Source organism: Phytophthora cinnamomi, assembly GCF_018691715.1.
Source record: "Phytophthora cinnamomi strain GKB4 chromosome Unknown Contig62, whole genome shotgun sequence".
Taxonomy (NCBI): domain Eukaryota; phylum Oomycota; class Peronosporomycetes; order Peronosporales; family Peronosporaceae; genus Phytophthora; species Phytophthora cinnamomi.
Window position 1 is genome coordinate 408308 of NW_027150995.1, and position 13217 is coordinate 421524.

The 13217-nt window shown below is 52.2% G+C and overlaps 4 protein-coding genes across 4 annotated transcripts; 3 read left to right on the plus strand and 1 right to left on the minus strand.

The window, feature by feature from the left end:
* Window positions 1-358: 358 nt before the first annotated feature.
* IUM83_06841 (Calmodulin protein 3) lies at window positions 359-6419 on the minus strand (the record flags this gene model as incomplete). Its single annotated transcript, XM_067931073.1, has 8 exons — window positions 359-371; window positions 434-471; window positions 3767-3932; window positions 4002-4568; window positions 4637-4734; window positions 4802-5665; window positions 5736-5904; window positions 6001-6419. The coding sequence occupies 8 exons, from the start codon at window positions 6417-6419 to the stop codon at window positions 359-361; spliced, it is 2334 nt and encodes a 777-aa protein (XP_067787250.1).
* Window positions 6420-6595: 176 nt separating this feature from the next.
* On the plus strand, window positions 6596-8587 carry IUM83_06842 (CTL protein; the record flags this gene model as incomplete). The annotated part of the gene is made up of 7 exons (XM_067931074.1): window positions 6596-6736; window positions 6834-7366; window positions 7453-7892; window positions 7971-8060; window positions 8145-8270; window positions 8343-8377; window positions 8480-8587. The coding sequence occupies 7 exons, from the start codon at window positions 6596-6598 to the stop codon at window positions 8585-8587; spliced, it is 1473 nt and encodes a 490-aa protein (XP_067787159.1).
* A 250-nt stretch (window positions 8588-8837) lies between these two features.
* Window positions 8838-9575, plus strand: IUM83_06843 (CTL protein; the record flags this gene model as incomplete). Its single annotated transcript, XM_067931075.1, has 1 exon — window positions 8838-9575. The coding sequence occupies one exon, from the start codon at window positions 8838-8840 to the stop codon at window positions 9573-9575; it is 738 nt and encodes a 245-aa protein (XP_067787251.1).
* Window positions 9576-11839: 2264 nt separating this feature from the next.
* On the plus strand, window positions 11840-12636 carry IUM83_06844 (ADP-ribosylation factor family; the record flags this gene model as incomplete). Its single annotated transcript, XM_067931076.1, has 4 exons — window positions 11840-11919; window positions 12010-12214; window positions 12301-12353; window positions 12435-12636. 4 exons carry the CDS (start codon window positions 11840-11842, stop codon window positions 12634-12636), a joined length of 540 nt encoding a protein of 179 aa, XP_067787252.1.
* Window positions 12637-13217: the final 581 nt, after the last annotated feature.

Here is a 13217-nt window from a genome sequence, read left to right on the forward strand (position 1 = left end):
CATCCATCGCACGGAACTACAGTTTGTGGTGCTACAGAACGCTGCTTGGATGGTGACCAAGATCTCTCGGTACTTGGAAGAGGAGTTGAGCGCCGTAGTGTTACAGTGCACAACTCGCATCTTCGTGCATCTGGCTTGTTTCGGAACCCGCACGCAGAGCACTGAAGCAAACTTTGGAACTCGACGGATGCAGGATTTTGAGCAGCACATATTTCACAAGTGGCCGTAACTCGCGTCTGCTGATGGAAACATACAGGACATTTCCAGCCACTCTCTTCTCCCCCATCGCGTTTGGATGGAACTCGTTTAAGCAGGGGCTCTAACACTTTAGTATTGTCAGTTTCGATCGCTGGCAAGTTTAGTTTGAACAACTGAAAGCACACAAAACCAAGTTAGCGACACACCCAACACAAATTAGTGTTGTATCACGTACCTCCGGATGGTTCCCCTTCGAGATTGTAGTTTCTCCAGCTAATCCCGCTCCTGACCCCCCAAGACTAGGCTGGATGTGTGGAGGGGCAGTAAGGCGCACGGCATCTGGATCAGGAGCCGACGGAGCATTTTGTGGTGTAGGTACTTGCGGTGGCATGGACTTCGGCTGGAGTGAAGTACCAACAAGATACCCCTGTGATGGTAGGGGTTTAGGCTGAAGTGAAATACTAACAACTTGCCCAAAATCTACATAATCAAACTTTTCTCCGGACACCGCGGTAAAGCGCGATATCACGGTCGAAGCCAGGTCTGCTGGCAAGAAAATATCGAGCTTCCTCATCACTGCGTGGAATGCGTCTATCGAAATGAACCCCGTACACTTGATATCGTACGGTTCAAAGCTCTGCTGCAACCTCACCGAGTCAATTTGCCGCATGAGCAACAACTCGGAAAAGAACTGTCGGACGAAACTATCAATGCGCTTTGCTTCTTCAAATGACAATGGAGAGTGCATGGATTCCTTATGGGGATAAGAAGGCTCTGACCGCAAGGGGCGGCCAGTTGCGACTGGGCTTGGTATCTGGGGACTTGACTGCAGCTTTTCGGAGTATTCAGGCACGCGATCGAATTGAAGAATCTCAGTATTTACAGCCCGTGCCTTTCGCGCACGATGATATCGATCAGGGCCCATTTGTTGGACAAGAATATTGTAGTTGATATGTGCTGACTTCGGATCGCCAAGAGCAGTCTTTACTGCTTCCAGTTCGGAACTTGTTAGTTTGCATCCCATCAAACGAAGTACTGTTTGAAATTCCAATAGCGTCAGCTTGCCAGTTTTCGCAACATCGCATTTTTCCAGCAGCCTTCGACCGCTTATATTGTGCTGCGCTGCCGCGAGAAAGCACCTGTAAATCTTCTTTGCGAGAGCAGGCTCAAGACTTGGGGGTTGTGTGACAAGTGCAGGGTCAATTGGTTTAACTTCAACGGGTGGAGCAGGGGCAGGTGGAGCAGGTGCAGGTTTCTCCTTTGGTGGACCTATGGCAGCATTGACCTGCTCCTCAATTGCTGCCAAGAATGGTTTGACCTCGTAAAGAGTCCTCCCATAGTGCTCTGTCTTAAAACACACGAGGAGCTTGGTAGCATCTTTGTTTCTCAACCTCAAGGCCAGCGTCATCAGGAGCTTGTAAATCTTCTTCTCGCTGATAGCCTCCTGCTTCTTCGCATCTAAATCTTTGCTGAGTGTACCCAACAGCGCCTTCAGTGTCTCAAGTTCGGCCGTTGTTTTGTGAGCGTGCTTGATTGCTTGGAGTAATACTGACCCGAGAGCTTTAGAAACCTTCATTGTTCGTCGCTCTTCTTCATCACTGCTGCAAGAGAGCTCTTCATCGCTCTCACTACTGCTGGAGTCGCTCTCACCATTAGTTGAGGCGACTCTTTCCTGAGCTTTTGCAACATCACCCAAAAAGACTTCATAGTTGATCATCCCACCGTCATCACTTGCCACGGCGTATGCCTGCACAAGCAGCTCGACATCCATATCTTTCATACTGTAAACCACTCGCTGAATCACCAGTCGATCCAGAAATTTATCAATAACCTTTTCAAAAACGCGGACTTTTACCCTAGCTTCGGTTTGCTTCACACGGTACTTGCTGAAATATTTAGCGAAGGGAAAGGGTGGACGTAGTAACCTGTTCAGCTTGCCAATTTGGTTCAAGACTGAAACGTGAGGCCGCTCACTCGTATCTGGTTTTGCAGGACTGCTTACAGACAGACCAGCAGAAGAATCTTTGGCTGGGGATCCCGGTGTTGGAGAAGCTGGAGCTTGGGAAACTAGTGTTGGCGCTGAAGGTGATCCATCACCGATTACCGACTTCGTTGGGGACGGAAGTGATGAGGTACTTGCTTGCTTTTCGACTAGTGGTTTAGGTTTCTCGTCAGCATGCTTAGCAAATGTAACGAACTCCGTGTAAGAAATTGCACCATCGCCGTTGGTGTCCAGAAACTGAAGTAAAAGTTTTTCATCTTCAGGACTCAGGAAGTGCCTAAATCCAGCTCGCTGAAGAAGTTGCAGAAATTCATCATGAGAAATGAACCCACTAGAGTCTGCGTCAAGCTCCGAAAACAAACTGAAAAGCCGGTCTCCAGCATCTTTTCCCGTCGACAGGAAAGACTGAAGTTCTCCTAGAAGTCGTTCGATATGATTATCAAGAGCCCCGGAGTTACCCGCGAAAAATGCGCTCGGGCCTTTGAGCAGGAACTTGCAAAACAACGCGACATTGAATCCTGAGTTCTGGTGCAATTGAAAACAGTTCATTATAACCTCCAACTCTTCACGCAAGTAAGGGTGGTGCACGCCTGCCGCCCACAAAACATCTTTAAAGTCATCAATAGACATGAACACGCATTTCGTTGAGTCTTTCTCCACTCCGAACGCTCGATCGATATCAAAATCGTGACCACTTGTTTCCAGTTTTTGCTTAGCTTGATTGTATTGCTGGTGCAGGGTCTTCAGCAAACTGAGTAGTTCAGCTGGAGGCGAATCCAAAATTTGTTGCGCCTCTTCCCCTTGCTGACACTTTTGCGCAATCGCTTCACAAAATAGTAAGTATTGAACGTCCCCGCTAGTATCATCTTCACCTGCAAACTCTTTCACCAAAATGTCCATGTCTGGTTTTGGTACGCCCACACTCATTTCTTTTAATGTCTCCACAAAGCGGCTAGCTGGTACCAAGCCGGTTGTGTCCTTGTCAATAATTCCAAACATTCGCTTAATAGAACCACAGTATGCTCCAACATTTTCCCTGGTAAGCCGCTCATTAATGATGATGTCTTCAAGGATACGCTGTAGAATCGGATCAGGAAGAACAGTGATATTAAGTCTTCTACTAGACGACGATGATGACTCTGCCAGGTTGAAACGAAGAAATTCGTCAAAATCAATTGCACCAGATGAATTCGGGTCAAAACGCCGCATCAACCCTTTGATTTCTTGGTCGGTTAGATATTTGTCGACGCCAAGCTCACGGATTGCCACTTCAAACTCAGACAAGACTATCTCGCCACTGTTATCCTTATCGAAAAGTCGAAACGGTACCATGTAGTCAAACTTGCCATCAGGCGTTTTGGCACACCTTTTGAGCTCGTCGCGAAGCAAATTTACCCCTTCCAGAAATTGAGGGCTGTCGTAGTGTGTGACAAATTCACTCTTCATGTTTCTGCGATCCTGGTTGTCCCGGATGACAGCTAAGAATCTGTCAATTAGTACCGCACCATCACCACCGCAATTTGCTCCTGTATACTGTACCACGTACGCCAAATCTTTCAAGTCTACCTGACGCGTGGACTTTTCTACTGCCAGAGCGTTTAGTTGTTGAGAAAAATTCACGAGAGATAGTTTGCCATTAGCCTCGACATTCAGACGATTGTAGATCTCGTCGATATCGGATTTTATGGGTCCGGATCCAACCAGTTTCTTCAGTTCATAGAGCATTGTTGCACTACAATAAAAAAACAATACTAAGATGAATATGTATCCAGACTCTTCGCAAATAGACAAGCAAACGTACATTTTCTTTGGAACGTGGTTGACAAAAGCATGGAATGCCGCTTGATCTACCTCACCGGCTTTTCCAGGGGCCATCAACACTTGTAGTAGGCGAATTTGCTCTGCGTTTAACCGCTTTCTTCGCTGTCGCAAAATGCGGTTTATCGTTTCGGAATCAAGCCGACCATGCTTTGGTTTCAGTACACGCCACGCCGATGCTGAGTCGATATTCCCGTCCTTGGCTAGTTTTTTATTTTGCTTCTCAAGGGCCCAGGCTCGGAATTCATCTGCGGCCTCAGCAATGCGTCCAGCAGATCTGGCGGACGCGTCACATATTCCAGTGATGTAGCTCAAGAAGTCAGCATAGTCAACGACGCCGTCCTTGTTGACATCAAATCGTTGAATCACCTTGCTCAGTTCACTATTAGTGAAGCTCAATTGGTTCGTTGCAAATATGCGCTGAAAATCGGGTCGGCTGAGTTTACCGTCTCCAAGCGTATTGTATGACTGAAATATGAGCCGGTAATTCGGAACATGATACCCAAAGCGCGTCGTCATCGTTCGCTGTAACGAGTTCACCACGTCATCGCTACACAACAAAATTTTGATTAGTATGATCCACTCAATGCAATCAGTAACCTACTAGCTCGTGCTTACATTTCAAAGTCCGTAAGTTCCAAAAACTGTCCGAATGTGCCAACATGGATAACCTTTGCACCAAATGGATTGATTCGCTCCCAAACAAGTCGAAAATCCTACAAATCGTCAATGCGATGGTATGTCAGTGCGTTAACACAAACAAGTAATTACTCTGTATCGCACCTTCTTATCCATTTTGATGCCAAAGGTCTCTATGCCGGTGAGCACTGCTTGCTTGGTAATAGCTCGCACCTTCTTCGGATCGAATTCTTCGAACAGGCGATTAAAATTTAACGAACAATCTTGATCAATTGGACAGTTTCGTCGAAGCGTTTTCCGAACTTGTGCTTCTAAGTCGTCGATATGACGATGCAGGTTTGCTCGTGAACGTGGAGATGCTATCGCGATGTCAATATGTGGAAACTCAACCAGATCTTGAGTCGATAACGCACGTCGACGCCGTAGCCACAGAAAGACTCCGTGCTTAGGATTTTTCTCGTTCAAGTTCCCCGGTACCAATTTGAATCCGCGGTGACGGGGTAGCCACAACCGCGCAGCGTTCTTGTCGCTCACATCTCCACTTGTGAGTGACAGGTCAATGATTTCATTGGTCATTTGCGTACCCGAAGGCACCAGGCTGGTCCAAATGTATTTGTGCTTCCCGAACGCACCATTGCGATTAATATCTTGTTGTAAGCACGTAAATCCTTTGGATACCAGCTCTGTATCGCGCGAGCTGGCTGCGTACTTGACGTTGGAGATAGGAGACTTCCCATCCTCCTTAGGCGCTGTTCGAAACCAGATAAGCATCGGACTGGAGTTGCTCTCGTTTTGTAATTTCGGGAAGAGTTGAGTGTAGTTGTCTCTTCGCAAAGTAACTTCCTCCACGCTGTTTGTCGATATCTTAATGTCGACCACTCCGTTTTCTCGAGGAGGATGCATTAGCTCCTCGGCTCCTCGCTCATCCTTAAGTAGTAGCTCCAGGTCATGAACCTTCACCATACCGTCTTTGTCCGAGTCCATGAGGTCCATAACAAATTCAAGCTCCTGCATACCGACCCATGAAAAGCATCTTCAGTGCATCTCTACCTCGTTCAAACAACGAAAGTATGCCTACCCCGGTTGTTAGCACAACATCCAAGTCGCGCATGATCGCCGCGTGAAACAGCTCTGGGGCCATCGCCGTACCATCGGGAGGAGCGAGTCGTTTGAAGGTATCTGCGATCTCGTTATCCGTCAAATCCAAGCTCTTCAGATGTTTCCGATACTTAAACAGCAGCAGCCGCCTGCCAAATCAAATAATGGCGCAATAAACAGCAGATAAAAAGGTTAAGCTCAATCGCTAAAACCCGTCACATCCGTCAAGCTAAAGGAATGCGCACAGTTGGTCCTGATCCAGCAGACAAAACTCCACAAAGTCCCTGTGCAGCAGCAGCTTCTGATAGTCGCACTCGAGGCGGTGGAAGAGCGCGTCCACCTGGTCGCTCGGGATGGCGCTCTCGAACGCCGGGTCGCTGGCCACGAGCTTGCGGAACTCGTGCGCCTCCAGCACGAGCTGCTGCGGCTCGCCGTGCGCCGTCTTCTTGACCTTAGACGCGTGCTGCTGCGAGCCGAACTTCTTCATGAGGTCCTTGAGGTAGTAGTAGATGCTGTTCTCGGCGCGCATGGACGCCGCCTTCTCGCGGAAGACCTGGCGCGCGTGGTGGCCCAGCAGGTCGTCCGCGTGCTTGCACAGCATGTAGGCGCCCTCGCGCACGCCGTCCAGCGTCAGGTTCGTCAGGAACTCGCCGTGCTCCGCCATCTCGGCCGTCGTCGCGAGTGCGCACTGGCGTCGCGTCGAGTGCGGAAAACGCAGAGTGATGGTCCTGCAACTTCAACGAAACCGCCGCGGTTTCATTGGCCGAAAACGACTCCAATTTCCACCACTCCCGTGCAAGACCACTGTTCTTCTTCCTACAAGAACGCAACGCCACCATCATGGAGCTGGATCGCGCGGACGAGGAGGTGCTGCTGGAGAAGGTGCCGCAGCAGCTCCCCGCCGGCCGCCGCGACGAGCGCAAGGACTACTTCTTTGCGGTGGCTTTCGCGGCCAATCTGGCGGCAGTGAGCTTCATCGCGGTACGAACGGAAATCCCTGTTGACATCCCTAATCAGATGCGCACAAACTCACCGCAATGCGTTGGGGTTTATTGCTTTGGCATGGCTAATTGGACAGATCTTCTTCGGCCTCCCGAACGTGTCAACCATCTACTTTACTGTCCACAATGAGGACGACTCGTCGCACGGCGTTAAGATCTTCCTCATCTTTCTGGCGACGTCGTGCATCGGCGGCGGCGTGTCGGCGCTGTGGCTGCAGGTGCTGCAAAACCACGCAGAGCGCGTCATCACCTGGACGCTCAAGTTCAGCATTGTGGCCTTCATCGTGGCGTCGCTCGCGGCCTTCTACGACTCGGGCATGGCCGGCAAGGCCATCGGCTTCCTCAACCTGTTCTTCGCGCTCACGATCGTCACGTACTACGCCTCTGTGCGTCGCTCGATCGCCTTTGCCGCGTCCAACTTGACGGCGGCATCGCGGATCCTGCGGGTGTTCCCTGGGGTGATCACCTCGGCGTACATGGCCCTGTTGGCGCAGGGTGTGTGGGTTGTGGTGTGGGGCGTGGCTGTCGTCGGAGTCCTCGCCAAGGCGGTGGGCCACCTCCACGACTCGAGCACTTTCGGCAACACGTGCTTCTTCTTCATGCTGCTGAGGTGCGTAAGGAGTTTGGCAGCGTGTCAGGGGCTGCAGCAAAAGTGAACTTATGCGATTGTTGCATTTTCCTTTCTTTTCTTTTCAGCTTCTACTGGTTCGTACAGGTCGCGAAGAATGTGGTGCACTGCATTACTGCTGGGGCGGTTGGCGAGTGGTGGTTTGGCGCGCACGACGTGAACACCATCCAGCGGGCGCAAACGCGCGCGCTCACGACGTCTCTCGGCTCGATTTGCGTTGGATCACTTGTGGTTGCGGCGCTAAATGCGCTGCACACCCTTTTACTGTCGACCCCGCGGCGGAAGGCCAGAGGCAGCGCTAATGCTTTCTTGGAATTTCTGGTGAAGCTTGTCATGCGCAACATGCAGTACTTCAACAAGTACGCATTTTGCCAGGTTGCACTTTACGGGAAGGACTTTCGGCTAGCAGGCTCGGACACCATGCAGCTCTTCCGGGACCGTGGCTGGTCAGCGTTGCTGAACGACTCGCTCATATCGAGCGTCCTCGCGGTGGGGTGCTTAGTCGTTGGTATGTTTGCTTGCCGTGCGTACTGTTATGGCGACGTGCGTGCTCTCTGACCTTAGGCGTCTTCTTTATCTTTAACAGGAACGCTGTCCGGAGTACTCGGATCGGCGTGGCTGTACCTGACGCTGCGGTGCACGCCGGACGAACTGGCGGAGCATCCAGAGCAGTGCCGTACGTGGCTGCCGAATTTTGTCCTGGGAACGGAGACCTAGAGGTCATGAGCGGCTGTTTGTGCTTCTGTCTATCGTGCCACAGAGACTTTCAACGTCGTGGTGCTGACCTTCGTGGCGTGCGCTTCCATCGGTTACGCGATGTGTACGATAATGTCATCGATCCTGGACTCCATTGTCGCCACGATCTTTGTCTGCTTCGCCGAGGTACGTTGCATGCAAGTCCGTCAACCTGCTGGCGGTGCTGGAGCAGTACTGTGGCACTTGCGGGGACAGATGTCAGTCAGCCAGACGCTGAATCCGACGAGGATACACCTGGTCGGAAACGGGCCACCCCAGCCGCGCACCGCCATTTCTCACCCCTCCTGCTCGAGCCTCGAGCATGGCTAACCGCGTGCATGTCTGCGTAACTTTGAGCAGGACCCGGCGGCGCTGCAGCGCTCGCACCCGGACGAGCACGCGCGCCTTGTGGAGGCCTGGAGCCGCCTGCAGCCGGACTTGCTGAGCTTTCCCACGCACATGGTGTAGGCAGGAGGACATCCTTGTTAAAACAGAGAAGGGGGCCTACTGTACGACGAAAGAGAGGTCCGTTCCGATGGCGTGATTGGTTGGGTGAATCAAATAGTCTCATTTGATTGGTCCGGAAGATTGAATTTTTGATACGCGCGACTTGCGCGACGAGCTCATCTTCTAATTTCCTGACGAGCAGATCTCGTGGAGGTCATTCCCGGACTGACCGCCGAAGCCACAAGTCCCTGGCAACGCAAGCCGAGTTGAGATGGTGCAGCTCCTCCAGAGACGCGTGGTCGACGTCGTCACGCAGTCGCTGGTGGAGATCCAGGTGGACCGGAAGCCGCCGCCGCTCGAGCCGCTGCCTCCCACGCCGCTGGCCGTGCAGGTGCTGAGCTTCCGCCCCGAGGAGAAGGAGGCACCCACGTCGCTCAAGAGGACGCGCTTCGTGTACGAGATCGAGACGTGCCACCAGGAGACCGGCGACATCTTCCGCACGGAGCGCCGCTTCCGCGAGTTCAAACGGCTGCGCGAGGCACTGCTGCTCGAGTGCCGCGACTGCCCCGAGTGCCACCCGTTCGTGGAGCAGCTCAGGCAGGCGCGTCTGCCAGCGCGGCAGATCTTCGTGCTGGACGTGAACAAATACGGAGCTACGCGCATGCTGGAGCTCACGCACTTCCTGCGCGACCTGGTACGGCTGGTGGCACAAGATGCGCACCAGTGCTCTCGCCACGGCCTAGACATCGACAAGTCCGTGGGACTATTTCTCGGTCTTGACTCCCTTAGTGAAGCGCTCGACAGCGTTGCAGAATCTACGATAGCGATGCAAATGGGGCCTCTCAAGACGCGACAGGATAGGATCGATTTTCGCGCTGCCTCCATGCCGGACATGCGCTTCTCGTCGTCGTCAGTGCGGCTGTCCGACAATTCGCTGCGACACATTCGGGCGCGCGGGTACTCAGACGTTGGCAATATGTGCGTTCTTCAAGCTACGCCAAGGGGCTAGTTGGCCTGTGGTGTGCTCTTGTGCATCAAAGTGTTTAAGCGAATGGTGATGAGTGTATTTATGGAGACGAGTGCATTGTAGTTTTGTTTCTTTATCAAGGTGGGTAGCAATCTTGTGATTCCTCGATAAGAGCTTAGGAATAAAATGATGCCTTGTGCACTGCTATCCTACTCATGGTCAATTTATGAATGCTTTTTCTCGACGAACTCTGCCGCAGCCATCTCGACTTGATCAAGTTGGACTAGACGCGTTTGGGCCCCTTCCGTATCACGGTGTTCAACGGAAAGACTCAATAGCGATCTTGGAAACTTGCCGGTAGTCGTCATGGCTTCAACAAGCACGGAGACAGTGATGTTGCCTTCAATAATGGACTTATCGTGTGTGTGTGTCGCTACCACCGCGAGGCTGGGCACCACTAGCGCGCAGCAGCCTACGATTGACAGATTACAGTTGGTGGATGGAATAGAGACTTGCAGCATGTAGTTGTGACTGTTCCCCGACAAATCGTGGCCGTCACTAGACCGAATGACGCCATTTTTGAAGGCGTAGGGGCGGTGTAGCTCATTTGTAGACTCTCCTCCGCGAACAAATGATTTCTGATGGTGTTATTAAGGGACGTGTCGGCTTGTTTGGTGCATCGATATCCGGCGGTGTTGGAAACGTAATCTTTAGCTGCCTGGTCAACGCGAGCAAAGTTTCGGGGTAGCAGCATCGGAAGAGATTTATCGACTTGCACCAACTTTTCCCAAACCAAATAGTCACAGGGATCCAAGCTAATTGCAGCTGTGTTAAGTGCATTCGTAACATCAAACATGGGGGTGTCGTTGCTGTCGCCCGCAAGGAGTACCTTGCTTTGCTGCTTTAGAGAGTCTGAACTGATCCATACCCCGGAGCAGTTGGTCGATTCGTCGGCGCATTTGCATTCACTCCCAAAGACGGTAGCTAGATTCTTTGAGGTCCAGTTAAGAATTCCAACCGTGAGCGAATAAGTTGTACGTAGTTTCGTTGCGACGATGTACGGTGGGTCTTTATCGGTATCCGGATAGTCTGGTTTGACCCACGCCAAGGAGAACTGGTACGTTTTCCCAGAGACGAGAGGAAGAGTTTACACCCAGAGCCGGAATACTCGCATATCGGTGTCGCGTTGACGAAGAGCTCGACATTGTTTGCAGCGGAGCCAAACAACGAAGCGTTAAGAAGGAGACACCCGTCTTGACCGCATTGTTCGATTGAGATGGTTTGATTTTCCTGAGCTTTTTTGATCGTGTGAGTTGGAATTCTCAAGGTTAGCGACGTATAAGTGACGAATCTGTGAGTTCGTGTAACTATATGTGTTATTCAAGTGGAGCCCAGCGGTGTAGCTCATTCGTAGACTTTCCTCTGCGAACAAATGATTTCTGATGGTGCTGTTGAGGAACAGAGGTCCGCCAATGCAGTATGATATTGAATTGGGTCCACCGTCTGACAGTAACTAGGTCGTCTGCGACTTGGCTGGGAACACCAGTGCGGTAAAGGGTTGTTGCTGGCACGGTACAGTTTTTCTTTTTGTAGTTATTGCTGTGACAACAGGAGTTATTTATCGTCGACCATGTAGTGTTATCTATCGATACATTATCTATAGAAGTTGCTGGGGCACATCATTCAGGCTCATGTGGCGCGAAGGTTGCGCCAAGGCGAGTTACGCGCACGCAATTAATCCGTTGGGACCAGTATAAAACCTGCAATGTCATGCTAAACAATAGGGGTGTCAGAATTGGCAAATGGTTCAAAAAATATCACCACTGAGCGCAATACTCCAGCGCAACAATCATGCATCGCGCGATGGTGCTAGCTCGAGAAGCGAAAGTTGGGTATGCGGGACGCCCATCCACTCGCAAAAACGCTCGAGAAGACACCTCGAGCTCCACCATGAGAGGACATCAACTACACTTGACCCTGCTTTGATGCGCCTCAACTGCAAGACGCGCTGGAGGATTCAACAGCCACAAGTTGCCGTCCATAATCTTGAAGTGAATCACTTCAAGTGATCATATTTGACAGGGATACCTAAGTCTATGTGCGCCACACAGTGCTTGGCGTGCGCCACACGAGAAAAATCAGTCGAGGGGGCAGAAAAGGGTGGGGCCGCTCAGATGGCAGCTCTTTCCCCTTGCCCAAACCGAAAGAAGCAGCGGACAGGTCGAGTCATCTCGGACCAGCTAGCTCCAGCCAGGCCTTTGGACGACCGCTACCAGCTCCAGCTCCAGCGACGAAGCAGCGCAGCCATGGGGGGAATTCTACAGAAGATGCTGCAGGCCTTCTACACGAAGAAGCTCGAGGTGGTGCTCGTGGGCCTCGAGAACAGGTGCGCCGCGCTTCTTCCGTCTGCTGCTGACGCGTCGCCCGGATCTCTCACGCCTTGCTGCTGATCTTACTGCTGCTGCTGTTGATCCAGTGGCAAGACGACGCTGCTGAACGTGATGGCCATGGGCCACCCCGTGGAGACGTGCCCCACCATCGGCCTGAACGTGAAACTGGTGAAAAAGGGGGGCGTACAGATGAAGTGCTGGGATATCGGCGGGCAGGCACAGTACCGAAGCGAGTGGGGCCGCTACACGCGCGGCTGTGACGTCATTATATATGTGGTGGACGCCAACGCGGTATGATGCGCTGCTTGCAGTCCACAACAGCGGATTCCGGTGTCTTAATTCGTGTTAACTGACCCTGGTGTTGGTTGCTGCCACAGTTCGACCAAATCTCCCTGGCGCGGAAGGAGCTGCACCGCCTGCTAGAGGACCGGTGCGTTGACTTGACGTTGGAGGCTGTGCACTGGAGTGGTGCTGTATGCTGACTGGAGGTCTGTTCTGTGCTTCTGTGCAGGGAGCTTGCGACGACGCCGCTGCTGGTGCTGGCCAACAAGATCGACCTGGAGCCTCATATCTCCGAGCCTGAGCTCATCCGCGAGCTGAACCTGGACTACATCGTGGACAACCCGTGGCTGGTGATCCCGATCTCGGCGCTGCGCCTCGTCAACATCGACCAGGTCATCCAGTGGCTCATGAAGCAGTCGGGCAAGGGCTAAAGCGTCTCTGGGTCGCGTGAGGTGTGATGGTACGCTCAGATTTCAGCACGATTCAAGTTTGCGGCACCCCTCACAAGAGCCCTCACAAGAGATGATGGGATTATGAAGAAGGCGTAGCAGGAGATAGTGAATATGCAGGCAGCCAGTGACTCGGCCGACCGGGAGCAGGAACAAGACGCGCAGGACAAGCAAGTCAGTCGGGTTTTAATCGCCCCGTTCGTTGGCTCGACCTGGGAGGAAGGGCATGACGAAAAGCCTTCTGTAGAGCGCAGTGCGGTGCAGTTGTGCAGTTGACTCTTTCGCATGAACTTGTAATGCATTTTTGCTTGAGACCGATCGAGTTGGTGTTCTCCGTTCATGCAGCTTGAGGACCGTTCTTGAGCTTGGATGCGAAAGAAGACGTCGTGCCAGCTGGGGATCGTTCCTCGGTTGGGAGCTTCCCATCACGCTTGGTGCTGTAGTTGCCCTTTTCACCTGTTCGCAGCAGATGTAGACGAACGAATGTCGGACGACCGTCCACCGGTGTCCGCCGATCTTCTTCCATTTTTCCCTACCGTGCGTGGGATCATCAGCCCCAAAGC